Source organism: Sinohyriopsis cumingii, chromosome 12 (genome assembly GCF_028554795.1).
Source record: "Sinohyriopsis cumingii isolate HCF-2022 chromosome 12, ASM2855479v2, whole genome shotgun sequence".
NCBI classification, from domain to species: Eukaryota; Metazoa; Mollusca; class Bivalvia; order Unionida; family Unionidae; genus Sinohyriopsis; species Sinohyriopsis cumingii.
The window spans coordinates 114,579,970-114,604,621 of record NC_142972.1 but is presented as its reverse complement, the minus strand read 5'-3'; the positions used below and the strand labels follow the sequence as shown (position 1 = coordinate 114,604,621).

The 24,652-nt window shown below is 37.9% G+C and overlaps 1 protein-coding gene across 2 annotated transcripts in view; it reads left to right on the top strand.

Moving 5' to 3' along the window:
* Positions 1–24,652, top strand: part of LOC149787282 (NEDD8-activating enzyme E1 regulatory subunit-like) — a 176,003-nt gene that overhangs the window by 87,297 nt on the left and 64,054 nt on the right. For both annotated transcript variants that reach the window (XM_089977816.1, XM_089977815.1), the window contains exons 12-14: positions 2,843–2,902; positions 5,951–6,011; positions 9,164–9,312. In XM_089977816.1, the coding sequence (XP_089833942.1) occupies positions 2,843–2,902; positions 5,951–6,011; positions 9,164–9,312 (270 nt within the window). The remainder of the gene's footprint in view (positions 1–2,842; positions 2,903–5,950; positions 6,012–9,163; positions 9,313–24,652) is intronic.

The following is a 24,652-nucleotide window of genomic DNA, read 5'->3' as shown; positions in this document are numbered from 1 at the left end:
ATAGTACTGTTATGATACTTACCATGATGATAACTGAGTTTTCACGGGTCATGCCTAAATGATGGCAGTTGTGGGTGAAAACCAGACTATAATCACTATGTAATTATATAGCATTTACAGCAAGTGATGTGGTGCAATAATCTGCAAGAAACTCGTAAATGAAAGAACAGCAACTAAACATGTACATTTTTAACTGCAGATGATGTTCATTGCTTTTTCCATTGCAAATCAACCAAAGGCATGGTAAGCTAGATGTTTTAAAAGCATACACGCATTGCAAATCTAAGGGTGTGGTCAGCGAGCATACATGCAATGCAAATCAAAGGGTGTGGTCAGCAAGATGTTTTAAAAGCATACATGCAGTGCAAATCAAAGGGTGTGGTCAGCAGGATGTTTTAAAAGTATATATGCAGTGCAAATCCAAGGATGTGGGTAGCAAGATGTTTTAAAAGCTTATATGCAATTCAAATAACCAAGGGCATGGTCAGCAAGATGTTTTAAAAGCATACATGCAGTGCAAATCAAAGGGTGTGGTCAGCAAGATGTTTTAAAAGCATATATGCAGTGCAGATCAAAGGGCATGGTCAGCAAGATGTTTTAAAAGCATACATGCAGTGCAAATCAAAGGGTGTGGTCAGCAAGATGTCTTTAAAGCATACATGCAGTGCAAATCAAAGGGCATGGTCAGCAAGATGTCTTAAAAGCATACATGCAGTGCAAATCAGAGGGTGTGGTGAGCAAAATGTTTTAAAAGCATCTGTGCAGTGCAAATCAAAGGGCATGGTCAGCAAGATGTTTTATAAGTATCTATGCAGTGCAAATTAAAGGCATGGTGAAAGATGTTTTAAAACCATACATGCAGTGCAAATCAACAAAAAGTATGGTGAGCAAGACGAGTCCTGAATCTGATCAAATGGAGCAGCCAAAATAAAAGATTGAACAAAAATCACTGACACCTTCCAGAAAGTTTGTTTGAAACTTTATTTTTTTGTCTTGTAAATGATGAAAATGGCTTATGAACAGATGATAAGTCTACGTCTGTATGTAATCAGCATACTATAAATACTACCAGTATGTCAGCACATATAAAATGGCACCAACCTGGCACTGAGAGACCTAAAGATGAAATGACCATCAAATTCACATTTGTATCAATAACGTATTATATCATAGGCTGACTATTGTGAATAATATTGATACGTAGCAAATGTGTATTGTTGTATTAATGCATAGGTGACTATTGTGAATAATACTGATATGTAGCAGATGTGTATTGTTGTAATAATGCATAGGCTGAATATTGAATTGTAAATAATATTGATATGTAGCAGATGTGTATTGTTGTATTAATGCATAGGTGACTATTGTGAATAATACTGATATGTAGCAGATGTGTATTGTTGTAATAATGCATAGGCTGAATATTGAATTGTAAATAATATTGATATGTAGCAGATGTGTATTGTTGTATTAATGCATAGGTGTCTATTGTGAATAATATTGATACGTAGCAGATGTGTATTGTTGTATTAATGCATAGGCTGACTGTTGTGAATAATATGGATATGTAGCAGAGGTGTCTTGTATTAATGCATAGGCTGACTATTGTGAATAATATGAATACGTAGCAGATGTGTATTGTTGTATTAATGCATTGGCTGACTATTGTGAATAATGTGGATACGTAGCAGAGGTGTCTTGTTGTATTTATGCATAGGCTGACTATTGTGAATAATATTGATACGTAGCAGATGTGTATTGTTGTATTCATGCATTGGCTGACTATTGTGAATAATATGGATACGTAGCAGAGGTGTCTTGTTGTATTAATGCATAGGCTGACTATTGTGAATAATATTGATACGTAGCAGAGGTGTCTTGTTGTATTAATACATAGGTGACTGTTGTGAATAATATTGATATATAGCAGATGTGTATTGTTGTATTAATGCATAGGTGACTATTGTGAATAATATGGATACGTAGCAGATGTGTATTGTTGTAATAATGCATAGGCTGAATATTGTGAATAATATTGATATGTAGCAGATGTGTATTGTTGTATTAATGCATAGGTGACTATTGTGAATAATATTGATATGTAGCAGATGTGTATTGTTGTATTAATGCATAGGCTGACTGTTGTGAATAATATGGATATGTAGCAGAGGTGTCTTGTATTAATGCATAGGCTGAATATTGTGAATAATATTGATATGTAGCAGATGTGTATTGTTGTATTCATGCATAGGTGACTATTGCGAATAATATGGATATGTAGCAGATGTGTATTGTTGTAATAATGCATTGGCTGAATATTGTGAATAATATTGATACGTAGCAGATGTGTATTGTTGTATTCATGCATAGGTGACTATTGCGAATAATATGGATATGTAGCAGATGTGTATTGTTGTAATAATGCATAGGCTGAATATTGTGAATAATATTGATACGTAGCAGAGGTGTATTGTTGTATTAATGCATAGGTGACTATTGCGAATAATATGGATATGTAGCAGATGTGTATTGTTGTATTCATGCATAGGTGACTATTGCAAATAATATGGATATGTAGCAGATGTGTATTGTTGTATTAATGCATAGGTGACTATTGTGACAAATATGGATATGTAGCAGATGTGTATTGTTGTAATAATGCATTGGCTGAATATTGTGAATAATATTGATACGTAGCAGAGGTGTATCGTGTCACCACTGACACTTAATGTTAAAATAAGTATACTAAATGTTAAGCATTGCAGTTTCTGAAATATACATTAGCATGGTCTAATATAAGTGTACTGAGTAGAGTATGTAGTGAATTCTTTATTTTTCTCAGGTCCCAAGTGAAGTTGAGAAGATCTTCAGTGATCCAGACTGTGTGAATCTTCATTCAGAGGTATTGTACACCAACCAATAAAGAGAAAAATGTCTGCAAAATCTGATTAATATGTGCAGAAATTTAAAAAAAGCCTGCCTAAGTTTTCATGCTTTCTTGTCTCAAAAATATATGTGTATTACCATAATTAAGCAAAATATGACAGAAATTTGGCACGCATCTTTTGAACTTTGCCTGTACAGTGGTAACACCCTTAAGGGGATGCCCTCTAGAGAGGCTATCTGTTTTGTAAGGCCCATTTGCTCAAAGCTAAAATAGTGTATTTTAAAAATGTTGCTCCCCCCATCTGAGAGGACCCTATTTTTATTATGCTACCTTATTACTGAAGAATAGGCAACCATATAAGAGGGGGATTACTGTATTTGTATCATTGATATTTGTAAAGTTTGCACACAACTCTTCACTGGAGTGGAAAAGAGAAAAGTAAACTAAAGGCAAATGAATAATAATAATAATGTGTAGCTAGTACAACTCCTAATATTTAGAAGCTGGTGGTGCTTTTCAGTATTAGATAACACATAAAAACATAAACAATGATTAAGATTACAAAAACAAACACCATGAAATTACAGAACTAAAACATACTGACATTAATTAAGGAAGTTAACATTATTAAGTCTTTAAGTCTCTAGATAGGTGTGGGTGAATTTAGTGAATTCTGACATGAGTATTGTGTCAGTATAAATATTGCTATAGTTGATTATAATACGAATTCTTTATCATTGAAAATAATTGTGCTTCTGTTGAACTGTTTGGGACCACGCTCAAGATGAATAGGTTATAATACCAGTCACAAGATGAATAGGTTATAATACCAGTCACAAGATGAATAGGTTATAATACCAGTTGCAAGATGAATGGGTTATAATACTAGTCACAAGATGAATATGTTATAATACCAGTCGCAAGATGAATAGGTTATAATACCAGTTGCAAGATGAATAGGTTATAATACCAGTCGCAAGATGAATAGGTTATAATACCAGTTGCAAGATGAATAGGTTATAATACCAGTCACAAGATAAATTGGTTATAATACCAATATAAAGATGAGTAAGTTTTAATACCAGCCCCAAGATGGATAGGTTACTTTACCAGTCTAAAGTTGAAAGGTTACAATACCAGTCTAAAGATGAATAGGTCATAATACAACCTGTCTTCACACAAAAAAAGCATTTTAACTGGTGGTATGGTGAGCACATATCAATAACTAGTGCACATGACTTTCATTAACTTGAAAAATAAGCATATATTTCTATTATCCTGATTGTACTGTTAATTTACAGTCTAACTTTTTTTGTTTGTGCACATTGTTTAATTCTGAAAAAAGCTTGAAAATTTTAGAATTTTTATAAGCAATGAAAATGTACAATGCTTGAAATTGAAATATATGCAGCTTTTTATAATTCTTGAAGTGTTGATCATTCATTGCTGATTTGTTTTCAGAATATAAAACGAATGGGCCATATTTGTCTTATGATTGTGAAAATTTGCTCATTTGATATTAAGACTAGTTTAGTATACATGTTCCAAGTAGATGAAAGTTATATATATATATGTATAATATGTATGCTGTATCGATGATATACCATGAGATATATACATTTTTCATTAAAAGGAAACAAGGCTTGCTGAGTTCCCATTTAATGAAAAAATTATACAAGTGGTATATAATTGATACAGCATAGATACTATATATATATTTTATTTATATCACATACGGTTACACATATTTGCCCTTTGAATGGAGTTAAGGTATGCTCCAGGCAACTGTGTATTGACCGAGTGAATGAACTCCTCACATCCCTGCAAGTGTGTCTGCTACAAAATGTAGTTCTGTGCCTTTTCTTGTTGTTCACAATCACATTGGTAAATTGATAAGTTGATTGATTTCTTTTTAAGTTTCTATTTTTATTCACATTGATTGAATGACTATGATTTAAACATGAAAGATTTTTTATGAAGAAAGTAGAGCACTATGAACACGTTAGCTTTTTGTACACACTGAAAGCTCAGACATTAATGTACTGGCATATGCAAATTAGCATGGAATAGAAATTAAGCAAAATGACAAACCAACAAGAGGTAATTAAAACATTTTAATATATTCACATTTGATCTAAGTTGTTATTCTGCTTTAATTAACATTACTACTGACCATAACATTCTCTGTTTGTCTGTCTCTCTACTTTTCCTTTGGACAGTTTGACTTAACTTTACCATCATTCATAGGTCCAGAGACATCGTCATATGACATAAGTGAAAATCCCCAATGCTCATATTTTCATGTATTTTCACCCATATCTTGCTACATTGGTACAGAAAGAGAGAGTGAGAGGGTGGTGGACATTTTCATATTTAATTAATAATAATAAATTTTTAGAACATCATAATTGGTTTAAGAAACAACAACAATAAAGCATTAAATATGTTCAGTATGTGTGCCTCACAACTGACAGATTTAACTTATAGTGTCGACAGGCTATTGCAACTATGTATCATTGATATTATGAACATTATAGATAGATCCCAAGGAAAGTGTAAACATACCATTACGATGAATCATATTCTTTTAGGTTACTTTTTGCAAGTTCAGTTTTAAGGTTTTCATCCAATCCAAATTGTTTTCTTCTCTCACGCCATTTTTCTGCATATGTTGCCCTTATGCATGATAGGGTAGAGGTGAACAGAAAAAAGAAAAGATTGTGATGAAATTGTGTACCACATTAAATTCATTTAGAAAACAGGATTATTAATACTTTTTTTGTTATTTTCATTTGACATTAGCAATTAATGACTGGAAGTTCATCATTGATCTGTAGGCCTGCAGTTGAAAGAATGTTTATATGTTTGTATTATTGCACCATGGGAAGATCACAATTTGTTATACCAGTAGTATCGGTATATCAATTTGCTTTATACAAACACTTTAAATGCCATGTTATTTTTTATTTTTATATATATCACATGCATTAAAAATAACACGGCATTTAAAGTGTTTGTATAAAGCAAATTATATATATATATACACCTTTATCTTTTGGACAGAGTTCAGCATTCTGGATAATGGCAAGAGCTGTGAAAGACTTTGTGGAGAATGAGGGAGAAGGTGTGTATATCAATGTGATAATAAAGCATTTCATTTTTTTTACTCAAGTAATAAGGCATTTGGGAGAGGGGGCATGCAAGCGTGTGTGTGACATAGTGAGCATGTTCCTAACTTATATATACAAAGCTAATACGTATTGTTGATGTATAAACAAATGTGAAATTGGGATATACATACCAGTTTCTCTTTTGGAATGTTAGCATGAATTGTTTCAAGGTTGCCACATAGGGGAATAGTGATTACTATGAAAAGTAAGGGGGAAGAGTGTGTCTTTGTGTGTGCATGCGTGCATGTGTGCTTGCATGTGATATACGGAACATGTCCCTGCTAGTATGTATTATTTATGGTTCATCTATACAGGGAGAGCTAGAAATAAATGACACAGATGCTGGTTTCCCTTTTGGAATTGAAGAGTTAATTATATTCAGGTTTCTCTAAAAACAAACTAAAATTGTTTCCATAAAAGTAAATAATATGGTGCAGTGAATTTTATTATGAAAGTTAATTTTTGTCTAAGCTATGAATGCAAATAATGGTTGTCTGGTACCTATGGTATCAGTAGCAGTGTTGTTGGCATCATGATGTTAAAATCTTGCAGGCAAGACATTATTCATCTTAAGGGGAATTGGTACTTATGATGATTACATGTCAATCTACAGCATTGATCTTCAGTACTTACTATAATTACAGAAATATCAATCTACAGCATTGATCTTCATTGCTTACCATAATTACAGAAATATCAATCTACAGCATTGATCTTCATTGCTTACCATAATTACAGAAAAATCAATCTACAGCATTGATCTTCATTGCTTACCATAATTACAGAAATATCAATCTACAGCATTGACCATTAGTGTTTATGATAATTACAGAGACCTTCAGATATACAACTGGATTATTAAGAAGAATTTGAAATCAATATTACAGGACAGGTTTTTATCTATAATAAATTTTAAAATGTTTTCTCTTATAAAAAGGAAAAATACTAGCAATACTTCAAAGACCCAATTATCACTAGAAAAGTATTTTTTTTAAAAAATAGGTATGTACCACTTGAGAAGATGACATTTATTTGACAAAAATTGGTCAATTTATTGTTCTTCTTCAAATATGTTACCTGATCATAATACCATAGAAGTACAGCAGAACTCAGATGTGGACACAAATGTTATAAATGCAGAGATATTATTTACTGAGTACTTAATAGAACATGGACTATTCGTAGTGGTAACAGACCACATTGGCCCTTTGTTCAAATGGATGTTTCCTGATTCCAAATTGCAGAAAATATGCCTGTGCAAGAACAAAAACTCATCAAATATTGTTCAGTCTTTAGCTGAAATATAGAAGCCATGAAAATTGGGCTGTTTAGTATTGCCACATAGGGTAGTAGTGGTTATGATGACAAAAAGTTGTACTGTGTCAGATACTTTGACAAGAAAAGGGCAAAGTCAGAGTGTTCTTTGATTACCAGAATTAACAGTAGATTCCACTGGATAGAACACTTTTGATTTGCGTGATTATGCTTTGAAGAAACATGAGATAAGTTAGCAGAGCTGTATGGGGTTTTCAGTTGATAAAGCATCAGTGATGACTGCAATTCATAAAGGAGTTGCATCCTATATTTTGAAAATGTCTCCATCAGTGTACATAACAGGTTGTCCTTGTCATTTGATGCACCTTGCTGCAGAAAAGGTCATTGATAAATTAGAAGAAGAACTCCTGAAGAATCATTCTACCTGACAATGTACTTCATGCAGATAGAGTTGATGTGCAATGGTGCCTTATTTCCAGCTAGAAGTCCCAATCACTGGAAGATATAAATTTTCCTCTTCTTTGTCAATTTATGAAGGAATATTGGTTCTTTACCATTCTAATGCTGACTGTGAGAGATTGTTCAGCATTGTTAACAAAAATAAAACTGAATTCAGATCCAGGCTTACTAACCCAGTACTTTGTGCTCAACTGGTGTGCAAAACATTAATGGTCTTAGATGGTACAAAGTGTTTTAGAATGCAACATGAAAATCTGTTGCTTTCTAAAGCTAAAATTGCTACAAATGAAAACTTGAAGCATGAAATGATGTTAAAAGACCAAAGGGGTAAATAAATCATTTTATACAAATGTTCATTGACATTTTAAGCATTTTATTTGTGGATTACTCTTTTTGTCCACTTGGATTACACTTTTTCCTTGCCAGGGGTTGGCATGTATGTACTAGTGAAATATTAAGTGAGTCTTTGTAACTACTGACTACACTGCTCTGGTGGCCTAGTGGTTAGAGCATGTGCCTTGTATGCAGGAGGTTGCAGGTTCGCAAACCCAGCCAAGTCATACCAAAGACTTTAAAAAATGGTACTAACAGATGCCCCAGTGCTAGACATCACTATAAACTGTCACACTGCAGACATTGTAGTAATTTTCTTTTAAAGCTATGTTAAAAATCCAAATCACACACAACTACTGACTAGCTCTTTATTGTTTAACTTTGTTGGAGTAGATGGCATCAGCTTTACTCTACATGAAGTCCTGAAATTGGACAACTCTTATAGGACTGTATGGATAGGATGTAATTATAACAGGCCATTTGGGTAATGGACAGCTCTTACAAGACTGCATATAATTGTATGTAATTAATACAGGCCATTTGGGTAATGGACAACTCATATAGGACTGTACGGATAGGATGTAATTATAACAGGTCATTTGGGTAATGGACAACTTGTATAGGACTGTATGGATAGGACATAATTATAACAGGCCATTTGGGTAATGGACAACTCGTATAGGACTGTATGGATAGGATGTAATTATAACAGGCCATTTGGGTAATGGACAACTCTTGCAAGACTGCATATAATTGTATGTAATTAATACAGGCAATCTGTGTTATCATTCCTAATAGATTTGTACTAAAAAACAAAGGTCATTTTAGAGTTTTGATTCCCCTAATCTTTGCTTAACACAAATCACTAATCATTCATTTATTTTATTTACCAAACATGTATTTTTAGGCTTAGGTAATATAAAACTGTCATTTATACCCTGGTTTTGTTATGTGGAAATTTAATATAGAACTATCAGTTATACCCAGTTTTGTAATGTGGAAACTTTCTTTGAAGGATTGATTTACTCATTTTCTGTAGGATCTTTGCCAGTGAGGGGAACGATTCCTGACATGACAGCAGATTCAGAAAGGTATATTCAGCTGCAGCAGGTCTACAGAAACAAAGCTAGAGAAGATGCAAGCATAGTCTCACAGAGAGTTCAGCATCTTCTTCAAAGTGTTGGCAAGGTTGTATATAATTTCTTTTTGCTTTGGTGTACTTATTTATATGTTGTTTGCAATAATTGGTGTCAATACAGAGTTTGATCGATCTATGTGTTTGTAAATATTTTTTTATTAATTTAATAAGTGAAGAAAGGTTCCTTATTGAGATAGTTTCATATGAGATCATTATTGAGACAGTTTCAAATGAGATTATTGAAAGAGTTTCATATGAGATCAAGAAATTGTTTCAAGAATTTTAAAAGGTAAAGTAGTCTCATGGGCATCTGGGTGTGGGAAGGGTTGATATCTAATGCTCTTCCAACTAGTTGTATGGGAAGGGTTGATATCTAAAGCTCTTTCAACTAGTTGTATGGGAAGGGTTGATATCTAATGCTCTGTCAACTAGTTGTATGGGAAGGGTTGATATCTAATGCTCTTCCAACAAGTTGTATGGGAAGGGTTGATATCTAATGCTCTTCCAACTAGTTGTATGGGAAGGGTTGATATCTAATGCTCTTCTAACTAGTTGTATGGGAAGGGTTGATATCCAATGCTCTTCCAACTAGTTGTATGGGAAGGGTTGATATCTAATGCTCTTTCAACTAGTTGTATGGGAAGGGTTGATATATAATGCTCTTCTAACTAGTTGTGTGGAAAGAGTTGATATCCAATGCTCTTCCAACTAGTTGTATGGGAAGGGTTGATATCTAATGCTCTTTCAACTAGTTGTATGGGAAGGGTTGATATGTAATGCTCTTTCAACTAGTTGTATGGGAAGGGTTGATATCTAATGCTCTTCCAACAAGTTGTATGGGAAGGGTTGATATATAATGCTCTTCTAACTAGTTGTATGGGAAGGGTTGATATCCAATGCTCTTCCAACAAGTTGTATGGGAAGGGATGATATCTAATGCTCTTTCAACTAGTTGTATGGGAAGGGTTGATATCTAATGCTCTTCCAACTAGTTGTATGGGAAGGGTTGATATCTAATGCTCTTCCAACTAGTTTATATGGGAAGGGTTGATATCTAATGCTCTTTCAACTAGTTTAATTGGGAAGGGTTGATATATAATGCTCTTCAAACTAGTTGTATGGGAAGGGTTGATATCTAATGCTCTTCCAACTAGCTGTATGGGAAGGGTTGATATCTAATGCTCTTTTAACTAGCTGTATGGGAAGGGTTGATATCTAATGCTCTTTCAACTAGTTGTATGGGAAGGGTTGATATATAATGCTCTTCTAACTAGTTGTATGGGAAGGGTTGATATCTAATGCTCTTTCAACTAGTTTTATTGGAAGGGTAGATATGTAATGCTCTTTCAACTAGTTGTATGGGAAGGGTTGATATTTAATGCTCTTCCAACAAGTTCTATGGGAAGGGTTGATATCTAATGCTCTTCCAACTAGTTGTATGGGAAGGGTTGATATATAATGCTGTTCTAACTAGTTGTATGGGAAGGGTTGATATCCAATGCTCTTCCAACTAGTTGTATGGGAAGGGTTGATATCTAATGCTCTTTCAACTAGTTGTATGGGAAGGGTTGATATGTAATGCTCTTTCAACTAGTTGTATGGGAAGGGTTGATATCTAATGCTCTTCCAACAAGTTGTATGGGAAGGGTTGATATATAATGGTCTTCTAACTAGTTGTATGGAAAGGGTTGATATCCAATGCTCTTCCAACTAGTTGTATGGGAAGGGTTGATATCTAATGCTCTTTCAACTAGCTGTATGGGAAGGGTTGATATCTAATGCTCTTCCAACAAGTTGTATGGGAAGGGTTGATATCTAATGCTCTTCCAACTAGTTTATATGGGAAGGGTTGATATCTAATGCTCTTTCAACTAGTTTAATTGGGAAGGGTTGATATATAATGCTCTTCAAACTAGTTGTATGGGAAGGGTTGATATCTAATGCTCTTCCAACTAGCTGTATGGGAAGGGTTGATATTTAATGCTCTTTTAACTAGCTGTATGGGAAGGGTTGATATCTAATGCTCTTTCAACTAGTTGTATGGGAAGGGTTGACATATAATGCTCTTCCAACTAGTTGTATGGGAAGGGTTGATATCTAATGCTCTTCCAACTAGTTTATATGGGAAGGGTTGGCATCCAATGCTCTTTCAACTAGTTTATTTGGGAAGGGTTGATATATAATGCTCTTCCAACTAGTTGTATGGGAAGGGTTGATATCTAATGCTCTTCCAACTAGCTGTATGGGAAGGGTTGATATCTAATGCTCTTTCAACTAGTTGTATGGGAACGGTTGATATCTAATGCTCTTCCAACTGGTTTGTATGGGAAGGGTTGATATGTAATGCTCTTTCAACTAGTTGTATGGGAAAGGTTGATATATAATGCTCTTCCAACTAGTTGTATGGGAAGGGTTGATAGCAAATGCTCTTCCAACTAGTTGTATGGGAAGGGTTGATATCTAATGCTCTTCCAACTAGTTATATGGGAAGGGTTGATAGCAAACGCTCTTCCAATTAATTGTTCGGGAAGGTGGATAGCTAAAGCTCTTCCAACTAGTCGTATGGGAATGGTTGATAGCAAATGCTCTTCCAATTAATTGTATGGGAAGGGTTGATATCTAATGCTCTTTCAACTAGATGTATGGGAAGGGTTGATATATAATGCTCTTCCAACTAGTTGTATGGGAACGGTTGATAGCAAATGCTCTTCCAACTAGTTATATGGGAAGGGTTGATATCTAATGCTCTTTTAACTAGTTGTATGGGAAGGGTTGATATATAATGCTCTTTCAACTAGTTGTATGGGAAGGGTTGATATCTAATGCTCTTCCAACAAGTTATATGGGAAGGGTTGATAGCAAACGCTCTTCCAATTAATTGTTCGGGAAGGTGGATAGCTAAAGCTCTTCCAACTAGTCGTATGGGAATGGTTGATAGCAAATGCTCTTCCAATTAATTGTATGGGAAGGTTTGATATCTAATGCTCTTCCAACAAGTTGTATGGGAAGGGTTGATATCTAATGCTCTTTCAACTAGTTGTATGGGAAGGGTTGATATATAATGCTCTTCCAACTAGTTGTATGGGAAGGGTTGATAGCAAATGCTCTTCCAATTAATTGTATGGGATGGGTTGATAGCAAATGCTCCTCCAATTAATTGTTTGGGAATGGCTGATAGCAGATGCAGCAGCAGGGAGGGCGAATCCTACAAGGGTCTAGAGACCACCAAATGATAAAATAAGCCTTAAAAAAAGCTAATCCTACAACAGCACCGAGACAAAAAAACGCGACCCCCCCCCTCAACTTGTTGTCGCCCGCCGGGGGCTGCTCTCTTCGAGTTTCTCACGTTAACCATACAGTGTATCAAGTCCGATACGGTATCGTGTCCGCGGGTCGTGTAAATTTATTGTCACAAATCCATGAGGCTTTCTTTGAGCGCGACTAAAGAAATTTTTAAATTTATTAAAATCCATATCGCCACCACACCAGGTTTGATGAATATTTCTCAGCGTATGAACATCAACTCCATTGAATATCGCAAGAAGATTACAGTTATCCCTGATTACCTTTGGTATTTGTGTGTAACGTTGAGTAACATAAATGACATCGGTGTTTTTATGACGACCCCGGGAGAATATTCTTGCAGGATTTTTTTGCTTGTCCAGCATCACATCATCATACACTACTAGGTTATTTTTTTCCCCGTCGAGGTCCTCAACGCTGGGAGCTTCTTCGATATCAGTGATAAATTCAACTACATCCTCGTCACTCAGCGCTTTTGCACTCTCATTAAAATCTTTTATAACATTATAGCATCGCTGATCGTCTACAGATGGTGCTACCAAATACAGCTTATCCCACTTCATCCACTTCATAATCAGGTTCAGCAACAACTGCGTTTTACCCGATCCTGACGGTCCAATGATAATCATTCTGATAGAATTTGGCAACACCGAATTATGCTTGATTGGCTCCCTTCGCCGCGTCGCAGAAAAGTCTGTAATTTCCATTTGTATACAAAGAATAATAATTATGGATCTATATTGTGTGAAGTGTCGGGCACGAACCCCTACGAATGATCTAACAACGGTTACAACAAAAAATAACAGACTAGCAACTTCAGGTACGTGTACGCGATGTGGCACAAAAAAATTTAAATTTCAAAAAAAAAGCCTGACAAAGTCAGCGGAGGTGACATTGCAGCCGCCCTCGGACGACTTCCAGGTACCCCTTGGGCTAAATATCCCGGAGAAAAACATCTCCCAGGATACAATTACTGCGGTCCGGGAACACGACTAGATATCAGGCTTGACAGCAACGATCAGCCCAAACCCGGCGAGTATCCGATAAACGCTATCGACGCAGCGTGTCACATACATGATATTGCTTATCGAAGTAAAGATCTGCAAGACAGGCATATCGCGGATGTGAAATTAATTCATGCACTAAGCGCCATAAAAAATAAATCATTTAGGGAGTCACTCGCTAATTGGTTAGTAAGATCAGCGATGAAATCTAAATTAGTAATCGGGGCTGGATAATTAATAACGATGCAGACAAGTCCAAGGACTTCCAACGCTAGTGTTTCCATGCAAGCGATTTATTATTCCCCGGCCGGATACTGGAGAGGTAATGCAGCAATTAATAAACTCGCCAACGCGGCATCAGTAACACGCGAGGTTGCCAAAAAATGGCTGTCAAAACAAGCAATATGGCAAATCTACTTACCACCACCTCGACAAATCAACTTTGCACATTTTGATGTTAGTACCCCCAATGAAGTTCATCAGGCTGACATACTATTCCTGCCTCATGATACTGTCCGCAGAAAAATATACAAATACGCGCTAACAGTAGTTGATGTTGCTAGTAGATACAAAGAAGCAGAACCGTTAGCGACTAAAACAGCGTCCGAAGTCGCCTCTGCGTTTTCGCGAATTTATCAGCGAGGACCTCTAAACTGGCCACGATTATTACAAGTTGATCCTGGTAAAGAATTTCAGGGCGCGGTGTCATCACTGACAAAGCAGCATAACGTTACCATACGACGAGGACATACTGAAATTCATCGGGATCAGGCAATTGTTGAGCGATTTAATAGAACACTCGCTGAGAGATTATTCGGATACCAGTACGCGAGGGAATTCATTTACGATACACGATCTCGTGAATGGGTTGCAAGACTGCCAAACGTGATCCACGCACTGAATAATGAAATTACCAGAACAACAAACATGAAACCTGTAAATGCAATCACAAAAAAATATATACCCCCGATCACTAAAGTGATTCACGGACATGTTTCAACGCAGCCAACGACGCTAGCGGGTAATGTCACCGTTAGGTATTTATACGAACCCGGCGAACTCGAAGGAGGAAAAAAAAGAGCAACCGATCCCACATGGAGTGTTACCACACACAAGATATCCAGCATAACCAGATCAACTGGGAGAAACGCAATCTACAGATTAGATTCGACTGCTCCTCAGCGTGGATTCACACGCGAGCAACTTCAGGTGATTCCCGCGGATACACAATTACCACCTCGATCACTTAAATAACTGCAGCAACACCTCTGCGTCGATTACACTCAAGACAGGTCAACATTACATTTTCACGCGTATGACCGAGATTGCTGTCTATTCTATCCACGGTAAATTGTCTTGGGTCGTTTTTCGGATACTGCCACAGCAATAAACAATTACAACTCGCACAGTGATTATTCTGACGCTCACGTAACGACAACACAGCGTTGATATCCAGGTTAAACTCTCTATTATTTTTCTTGTCACTTTGTCGGTAACTGTCTAATTTTTTTCTTATTTGATCTTTTTGCGTTAACTCAACAACGGCTGACTTCGTTGACGTATCTAATACAATTCTTCGTAACTGAGCCATCTTTCTTACTCTGGACACGGCTAAATAAACTAAATTTGACCATTCGATGCGGTCATCAACGATCCAAACAGTTGTATCAGAAATAGTTAATCCTTGTGCTGAATGAATCGTCATAGCATATCCTAGTGTCCACGGTGATTTATTTATTGCTAATGCATCTTCGACCGCATCGACGTTAACTGTTACTATATCATTCAATACTAAATTTTGTTTCTCTGGTTTTCCGGGAATATCAACATCAGTATTCTGCAATCGTGTATCATCTGGTCTGTAACATAACGGCACTTCCAACGTTGGAAATTTCTGCCGCTGTAACTGAAATAGTCGCCGCTGAAGTGTATCTCTGACTGATTTTCTACTTGCAACAATTAAATCATCTGGTTTCCACGCCGTTAAAAAGTTATCAAATGAAGTCTCTGGAATTATTTCACGCATTATTTCACATTGGACTTTATTGGTTTGTAGCCTAATTAGTTTTTTAAACTCCTTTAATGTGTCATCAAGCGCTCTGATGTCATCACGCATTTCCTCGTAATAATCAACAAACCCTCGTAACCATTCGTGGGGAGATTCGCCGACAAATGGTGGTGGTTGACCATGATCGCCGCACATCACAACTGCGGTATTTTTCGTTAACAACCACGTCAGGAACCGTTGTAATGTATCCAGCGGCACAGTGTCTATTTCATCCCAGATGATTTTCTCCGGGATATACTTCGTTCCCATTCGCGTAGGAGTCCATGTACCGCCGCTGTATTTGAAAAAGCCGTGATAAGTGCAGGCCTTTACTCCGCGTTGTATCATTTCTCTGGCAAGTCTGTGTGTTGGTGTTAGCACGACCAAATCAGAACCGCGAAATAGTTCGATTGCACGAGTTGTCTTACCACAGCCTCCAGGTCCGTTCAAATAAACTGTTCTGTGTCTAGCAATTGGATCGTGCACAGAAGGTCCCGATGAAGGTGTCCATGACATCCCTGTTGATTTCCGATATTCATCTTTAATTTCGACATCAGCTGATGCGCAGTACGAGTGTAATTCTTCTTTTTTTACTCGCCATGTTCCCCATTGACCATCAGATTCTGGCAAATCTAACGCTGTTAAATCGTCTTCGTGAATATAAAACGAATCTGTCGCAACTCTTGCCACGAAGGGAACTCTATTCACCATCGACAATAAATTTATAGAAACATAAGCCAGCATAGAGGATCTCAAATGAGTGTACTGAGCTGAATCACCGTCGATATAACTAACAACTGTTCCTAATCGTTTTCCAGGCATCCCCGGCAATGATATTATTATATCCTCGCGGCTACAAAATGTATCTTTCGCAGTAGTATCAGCGATAATGAAATTTAATTCTTCTTCATCCATAATTAATCGACTGTGATGTCGTTTATGATCATATGCTCCACCTTGAGTAAATTTACCTATCAATCTTCGGCCGAGATCTTTACAGTTGCGCTCATCATGTTTATACGCCAGTGTGCGTAATTCTTCTTCAGACGCTGTAGGATAATTTAATTTTAAGTCAGAATAACACGCAGTATCAGTTGGAGTTGGTAACCAAACTGAGGTTTGTTTTGAGTAACAAATAATCCCCTCACTGACAACAACAGATGTTAGTATTGTTTTGTCAACCATAAACCGCAACAACGGAAACGGCACCCACTTCCTTTCGTGGAAATGTCTGCCAAACCAAGCATAATTAATAGGATGTAACCGTGTTGCAAATTCGAACGATTCCACGCGAGCAAATCCAGTCAGGTCAAAATCAGGTAAAGGTCCGTTAATAGCTACTCTTGTCATTAAATTTGTGGGATGTCCAAACCGCGCAAAGTATTCAGCGCATTCACCACGGCCAAGAAAACTTCCTGGATAGCACGCAATCATATCCACCGATACCATATTATCACTAACAAATACACTATTCCATAAACCGCCGTGTCCGTATTCGATGCAACTCTGCTGAACATTCTCGAGAAAACTCTTCATGGTTGGTTTCCAATTATTTTTTTGTCGTGCTATATGTGCGGCAACACTTGGAACAGTAAAACAATTAGTTAGTAATTGATCAACTTGCTCAGTTGAATATTTTTCTGTGAGCGCTTTCATTTCATTTTGTAACTCCGCAGTTCTATATATTTCTCCGTTCGGGGTCACGAACTGGTCATAATCACCAACTTCAGAACTTCTAAACAACCATACCGATACCGGATCGGTTTTACTCATTTGATAAATACAATCAAACATACCCGCGGAATAATACCTTATAACACGATCGCGTGGAAATATTTTAACTGATTCCGTCCAGGCGTGGCTGTTATGATCAATAATTGTTATTGAAGCTCCACTACGGTTGTATTTCGATTTATACAATTCCTCGCCTGTTAGCGATAATACCGTTATAGGAAATCTTAATAATTTTTCTAGCGCGGCAACATCCTTAATTGACGCCCCTACATCTTTGACTCGATTAGCCCATGTTGTTATTTTATTTTTTCTGATCTCAGTTAGACCATTTCCACGTGCTGCGTTTTTAAAATGTTCCATTACTCGCTCAGCTACACAATTTAACACCACTGATGTTTTCATTGGCGTGAGTTTATCTACGCTTGGTTTCTTTATCGGATATATTCCGTAAACGACTGCAGTTACTGGATACGATCTGGCGTAATACGGTATATCAACCCCCGTCAACATTCCTGGTCTAGAATTATTGCTCAACAAAATAGTTTTCCTTTTAATGTCAAGGATAGGATCATTTTTATCACGGATAATCCACGTGTCATCGTCGTTTTCGTTGACCACTTTGACAATAAATTTTATCTGTATGAAATATCTTCTATCGTCGAGATACCCAATTATGTTACGCGCGATTGTATCGTTCATGGTAGCATCAATGATAACGCTCGCGTGAGAAACGCTAGCGTTTCCAGCGATGCTAGCATCGCCAAAAACTCTTCGAGTTTCGGGGATAATTTTATATGTCGACCACACATGTGCGGCACCATCACGACGAAACTCTTCCTTGGCATTCTTGATAACACCAAGCAGTTCCTTTAACTCTCTTCGTCGTACATCACCGGTTAACCGGTCAAGATCGAATCGACCTCGGGGAAATTGGAGATTTCCAGGTTTTATTCTGGATAGTCTTTTAAAACTCATTATTATAATTAAGACAAGTATTTAAATAGACAAATATATTATATGCACCAATGCAAGTGGATTAAACTAAATTCATCAGCGCCGTGTAGCAAACCATGCAGACACGAATACTGTGGACAACATGCTCAACAGGTCCGCGGTGGGAGTCTAGGACCGATACCGTGTATCAGATGCGGCATTGGAGTACGAGGAAAAACTCAATTATGTTCAGCGTGTGGGGGAAAACGCTATCGAGAACTAAAACGGTATTATGATAAAAAAAATCCAGCCTCGAACACGTTCTCGGAGCGTGATTACATAAATAAGTTTTCAGACAAATTATGAATTAGACAAATGATTTGCTTATAGTATAATGAATCAAGAATTCGTCCCCGAACAAGAATTTGTTCCCGAACAAGAATTTGTTGCACATCCAACTATTCCAAATTATGAGGCAAACCGAGATGGCATAGTACGACACTGCACGCGAAGACAACCAGTTGGTACAGTTGATAATGCTGGTTATTTAAGATTTACTGTTACCAAAGGGAGGTATTTATGTCATCGTTTTATTTACGAATGTTTCTTTGGAGTGATCCCTAAGGGTTTTGTCATTGATCACATTAACGGTAACACACTTGATAACTCTATAAACAATCTTCGCGTGGTCACTCAGAGCAAGAACTGCCTACTGGGTAACACAGGGCGTTGTAAAACAGTTGCAAGAAGAGCTATCAAATCCATAAACGCAACCGGTGAAGAAATTGTATTCCAGTCAATAAACGCCGCCGGTAGGTATTTCGGTATTTGTCCACCTTCTGTACAGCATGTCGCAAATGGGATCCACAAAACAGCATTTTCAAAGAAGCTCAAACAGAAGATTTCATTCTGCTATATAACTCTTATCGCTGACACAAACGACGATAACTCCTCCACGAGTGTGTAACGCTTTGCAGAGTTGTCGTCGTCAGAGGATTTACTTCCCCTGAGAAAGCCACCTTGATAAAATATTTTATCGAGTTCATAACATGTAATCATTTATTTACCGTAGAATATATATTTTTTTACAAACAATATCCTCGTTTTACTGAATATATCCGACTGTTTTGCTCTTCTGTGCTTGTTATATGACCGCGCTCAAGAAAACATACAATTAAAATATTTTAAACAAGTCCCGCCCACTACTAGAGCGAATTTGGATCTCGCAAGTAACAGTTGGGTTATATACGAAATCGCTCCCTAAGACCTTTGGGTCGATCGAAAGTCAGCAGCGCAAGCAAAACCATAAATTTAATCCGCCAATGGCGGGTGTCTTTTGTGCACCATCCAATGGTCGATTCAATGGATGGTTTTGCTCTGCTGCTGACCGTAGAAAATGACCCCCCCTGCATGTTTGTGTCGTCTTAGGATAAGTTAGGATAAGATTACATGTTCATTGTGCCTTTGCCTGCTATGACACTCGAATCAGAGGTAAAGGTTGTTTGTGTTGTCAAATAAATGTTTGCCGGGCTTGCTAGAAAACTCGATCCTAGAAGCCAGGATGTCTCGTTTTGTTTTTTGGCGATGCTAGTATTTTTCATGCATTTAAAAATATGAAAATATATAATAATATGAATCACGAAAATATAAATACCATACTTGTTGAAATTAAAGAATTACAACAGCGAGGTTTTAATATTTTACTAGACACTGAAACAATTATGTCAGATTTTGAATCCTTGAATGAGCTATCACGGCAGGGAAAGAACAATCTCTCTGCGAGATATAGGTTCATTAAGGGTTTGCAAGATCGCATTTACAGATCACTTGCCACGATAACTGAAAATCAGGTATCTGAATTTATTCCACTGTGCCGTGCAGTTGAGAAGATTCGTCTTGTATTGTCAAGCGAGTATGAGACTCGAAAATTAATTAGCACCAGGGTGAGGCAGTTAAAAGGTTATATAAAGGACACGGAAATGCCTGAAAATACTAGTATTTGTGACTACGAGGCCGACAAGGAAGTATAAACCGCCGCGTGTGACTCACAGCACAAAGTGAAAGTAGAACCTGAGCTAGCGTGGAAACTCAAAGCGGAAGCGAAAATGCAGAGCATTTCACAAGCACATTTCACGGGTAAAAAAAAAGTGTATTATTTTTTTTGCCCGAGCGTGGAAACTCTTCGAGTTTTACATGAGAAATGCTTTGCATTTCCAGAGAAGTCCTTAGACTTCCAGGATTTGCTTAAGCGTTTCAACATCAATACAACAATGAGAATAGTTCATAATCTGTTCTCGTTGACACCAAACTGTGATTGTATTATTTTGCTGTAGCTGTGTTAATTGTGACGACGTTAACAAGAAGTCTTCGTCGCCGTACACGTCAACGATTATTTTAACGGGGAAATACTGTTCTGGGAATGTCTGTATTTGAAATGCGGTTTTTATTGCCTCGTGAAGAATTTGCTTATCATGAATATGAACTCGTGCGTGAATGTATTCACACATTATACACAACCATTTTTTTAAATGCGCGCCTGCGTGCTAAGCACTCGCATGAGAAGTCCTTTGGACGAGAAATGCAAAGCATTTCCAGAGAAACTCTTCCAGAAATGCTTTGCATTTCCAACGATGCCGGTTTTGATGGGGTATTTGCACGCGATGACGAAAGTGGACCACTGCAGAAAAAAAACTATTATTATGGATCCGTTGACTTGTCCTTGTCCTCGAAGAGTTTCAGGACTTCACCAGTAAGTTCACGGAGACAGTCTCGCCACGCAGGTCCAACAACCCCCCCCGTTGGTCGGTGAGTTTAAAATTTATCGTTGACAACCACGGATTATTACACCGCAGATAGACCACATTGATTGGTTCTTGCACAATCAGAAAACCAGGGGGGTCTTTTGGTGTGAACGTATACAGGATAAACCCCTGTTGGGCCGTCGTTGTGTCTGCGCTGTAGCTACCGTCAATGACGTCACATACAAGATTGACCGCAATAACATCTGTGATATTTACGATCCCCGGAGATACGTGTCTGCCATCGGATGCTGTACTGTTGTCGTGTCTTAAAATAACAGGTTGTGGTTTTATTTTCGCATACGCGGCAAGAATATCTTTGAAAGATTCCTCGATGAGATCCTGGACTGATTTTCTCAGTGTGTGCGCGTTATATCCAGGAAGTTTAAAATCTGAAATATCCTTCACGGGAATACCAAATAGGGTTGCAAAATTCGATCTTTTTTGGTTTCCATAATCGCCCTTGAGATCCAGTAGATGTTGAATTACTTTTTGATTCATAAATTCCATCGTGGATGCGAGTTTGTTTAGTTTTTCTATGGTGGTGATAATGTTCGTGCGAGAACTGCTTGCAGTTCCAGGTTTTGTTATATCAGAGATATAATCTTGGAAATGTCCCCGCAACAGGTCTAGCTGTTGTTTATGTGCTTGTTTGATCGGATTAAAAAAATGAGCTTCTATGTCTTCTGGCCGGTAATTCCGGAATCTCCCGTCTTCGAAACCTACCCCTATTATATCCAAGGGGAGTCTATCTGATGTTGAAAACCGGGCTTGGTCTGATCGTAATTGATCTGGAAATAATAAATGCTCACCGTACACGAGGTCGTGTAGTTCTTCCTTCGTGGTCTCGAAATCCGACTTCGATGGTGGCGGTGGACCCGGTTCGACCTCGGGTCGTTCTCGTGGCCATCCTAATACGGTTCTGATTGAGCTGTTATAAATATCCACGGCGTATCCCGGTGTTGAGATTTCAATGACCGCAGACAGCGTTGGTTCGTGCGCGGCTATAGATATTTTGGATTCCTTGCCGGTGATTCGTTTTATTTGGCGTTGTATCTCATTGTTGATTTCTTCGATCTGATAACTCCCAGTGGGTAGCGTAATTGTATCCCAGTCGAATTCGTCAGAGTCGGCTTTGGTTTTCCACGAAAACACAAACGAATTATTCGGCTGCTGACCGGAAAATGATGCTGACCTGATATTGGGCCAGCTGTGATACGCACTGAGCTTCGACAACGCGATTTCGTTCACGGCAATTGGAGTTCGAAAATTAATGCTGAATTCTGGTGTCGTCGAGGACACTGATATCATCGTTGTTTTTACCGGCGTTGTGTTTGTGACTATTTGCTGAAGCAGTTCCTGTGGCGTTGCCATCAGTGACATTATTTATTTGTTTAGTTTTCAAATAGTCATTGTACACATCTGACATTAGTTTGAATTCAGAATCTGATATCAACGCGGCGTCGCTGGATTGCGCGTCTAACGATGATGATATCAGCGATGATAATTTCTGGTATGCGGTCGTGGCTGTATTTAATTTTGTCGTGTAATCGTGTAATTTTGTGACCGCGCACGAGGATATTTTTTTTGCTATGATGCCGAAAACTCCTGCTGTTGCTGTAGCAGCGGAAACAGAGATCGTGGCAGCGACTACTGCAGTCACTGGAGTGACCGCTGATAGTATTACTCCCGCGGATGCAACAACGGCAGATACTGAATAAACCATAACGTCTAACACTGTTATGCGGCGCTTGTATTTTTTTACTTTTTGACTGGTTACTTCGATGACAGTTTTTAACTCAGATTGCCACTCACGGACTTGATTATATCGATATTGTTGAGCATCTGGAAATGTTTCAGATTTCAACGTTGACATTATTATTTAAAATCGCTGCCGATTTTCAATTACGCGGTGACCAATTGAGGTGTTGAAGCGACGAATTCCAAACAAAACCAGTAAGATGTTGCTGTTAAAGTATCGTCCTCGGCTTCAAGCATAAATGTTTCCTCGGTTCCGCTGTTTAGTATTACAGTGCAAACCCCCGAATACTTATCGGTGGAATATCTCCAGGGAAACGTTGTGAAGATTTCAAATTTAGCGGCTGAAAACACAGACAACCTGTAAACACCGGTGGCTGTTGCTGTATATTTGATAGTGTTATTTTGTCGTGACCATGTTCCGAATCCCGATGATACCGTGAATACGATGTTGGTGATATGCCCGGGAGTAACTCCAGTGGGAACTTTAATCAAACTGGTTTTGTTAACGATCTCAGGAATACCCGATACTATATTCTGCTGTGTTTGTTTGATCGTGTTAATGTTATTTTCTATTATCTGAATTTGATCTGAAAAACTTTTTTCCGTTCTGACTACACCTAACCGGGTATTAATCTTATTGATATCGTTGGCGTTATTAGTAAGATTTGGTATGATTTCAGAAAGTTTCGTGTCGACGACTGGAGGATCCCCAAAGAACTTATCCACGGCCTCATCAGTTTTTGAGAAGTTTCTTCGAAGTCTTGTAAACGCGCCCACGTGAACATCATACTCTGCACGCAGCGTATTTAGTTTACCGTTGACGATGTCCACGTATTGTTTGTTTGACGCATCCTGGTCGGATTCGGGATTTGCTAACGCGGTTATTTTGTTGCCGCTCATGTCAAGTCCGCCGGTCATTACGTCGCCGGATTTTGTTACTTTATCGCTGATTAGGTCAACAACGAGTTTGTACTGCGCGTCGACGTATTGTTTATTTGCGGCATCTTCGAGACCTTCCGGATTTTTTAGAACGGTTATTTTGTTTCCATTCATGCTGAGTTCGCCGGTCATTACGTCGCCGGTTTTTTTCACACATTTATCAACGCCGCTATCAATACTGTCTTTGATGCTTGCGATTGATATATTCGAGTCCTTGATCCGGCCGCCATCACTAAATGCGGCGAAGTTATCCTTGGTAGCTCCAAGAACTCTGCGAATTATGTCATTCCACCTAATGTTGCTCGTTCTTAGTTTTCCCTGCTTGTCCTGAAAAATAGCAACTTCATCTGGGTCAACTCCAGCTATATTCAAAAGATTATCGACTTCATCTCGGGTCGCATATTTTGAGAGATCAGCATCTGTGCCAGGTTTGACTTTTCTTGTGAAAGGTCTTCCGTAAATATCCACCATTATTCTTATTGCTGTTTTTCAAATGCGTGAGAAGTCCTCAGAAATCGGAGATTTCCAGGGACTTCCAGAAATGCTAAGCATTGGAAATGCTAAGCGTTTCTCGATGCGGTATATTCATACACTACTCGATGCGGAGACGTTGCTGGATTTCTTGAGATTGCATCAAGAACATTTAAAACCTCGTTTCCACAAATGGGCGGATCAATTAATGTTTGTGTTGGTAGCGTCGACTGCCACACTGGAACATTAGAAAATCCTTTGGATTTCTTAGAAAATCTGCTGTTGAGAGTGCGAGGCACTCCGCGGACATACCTGAGAAACTCAACTGGCGGTGCTAAACCGTACGAATCGAAATAGATAATTCCACGTGGATCGATCGCGTAAGCAACCCAGTGAGTTC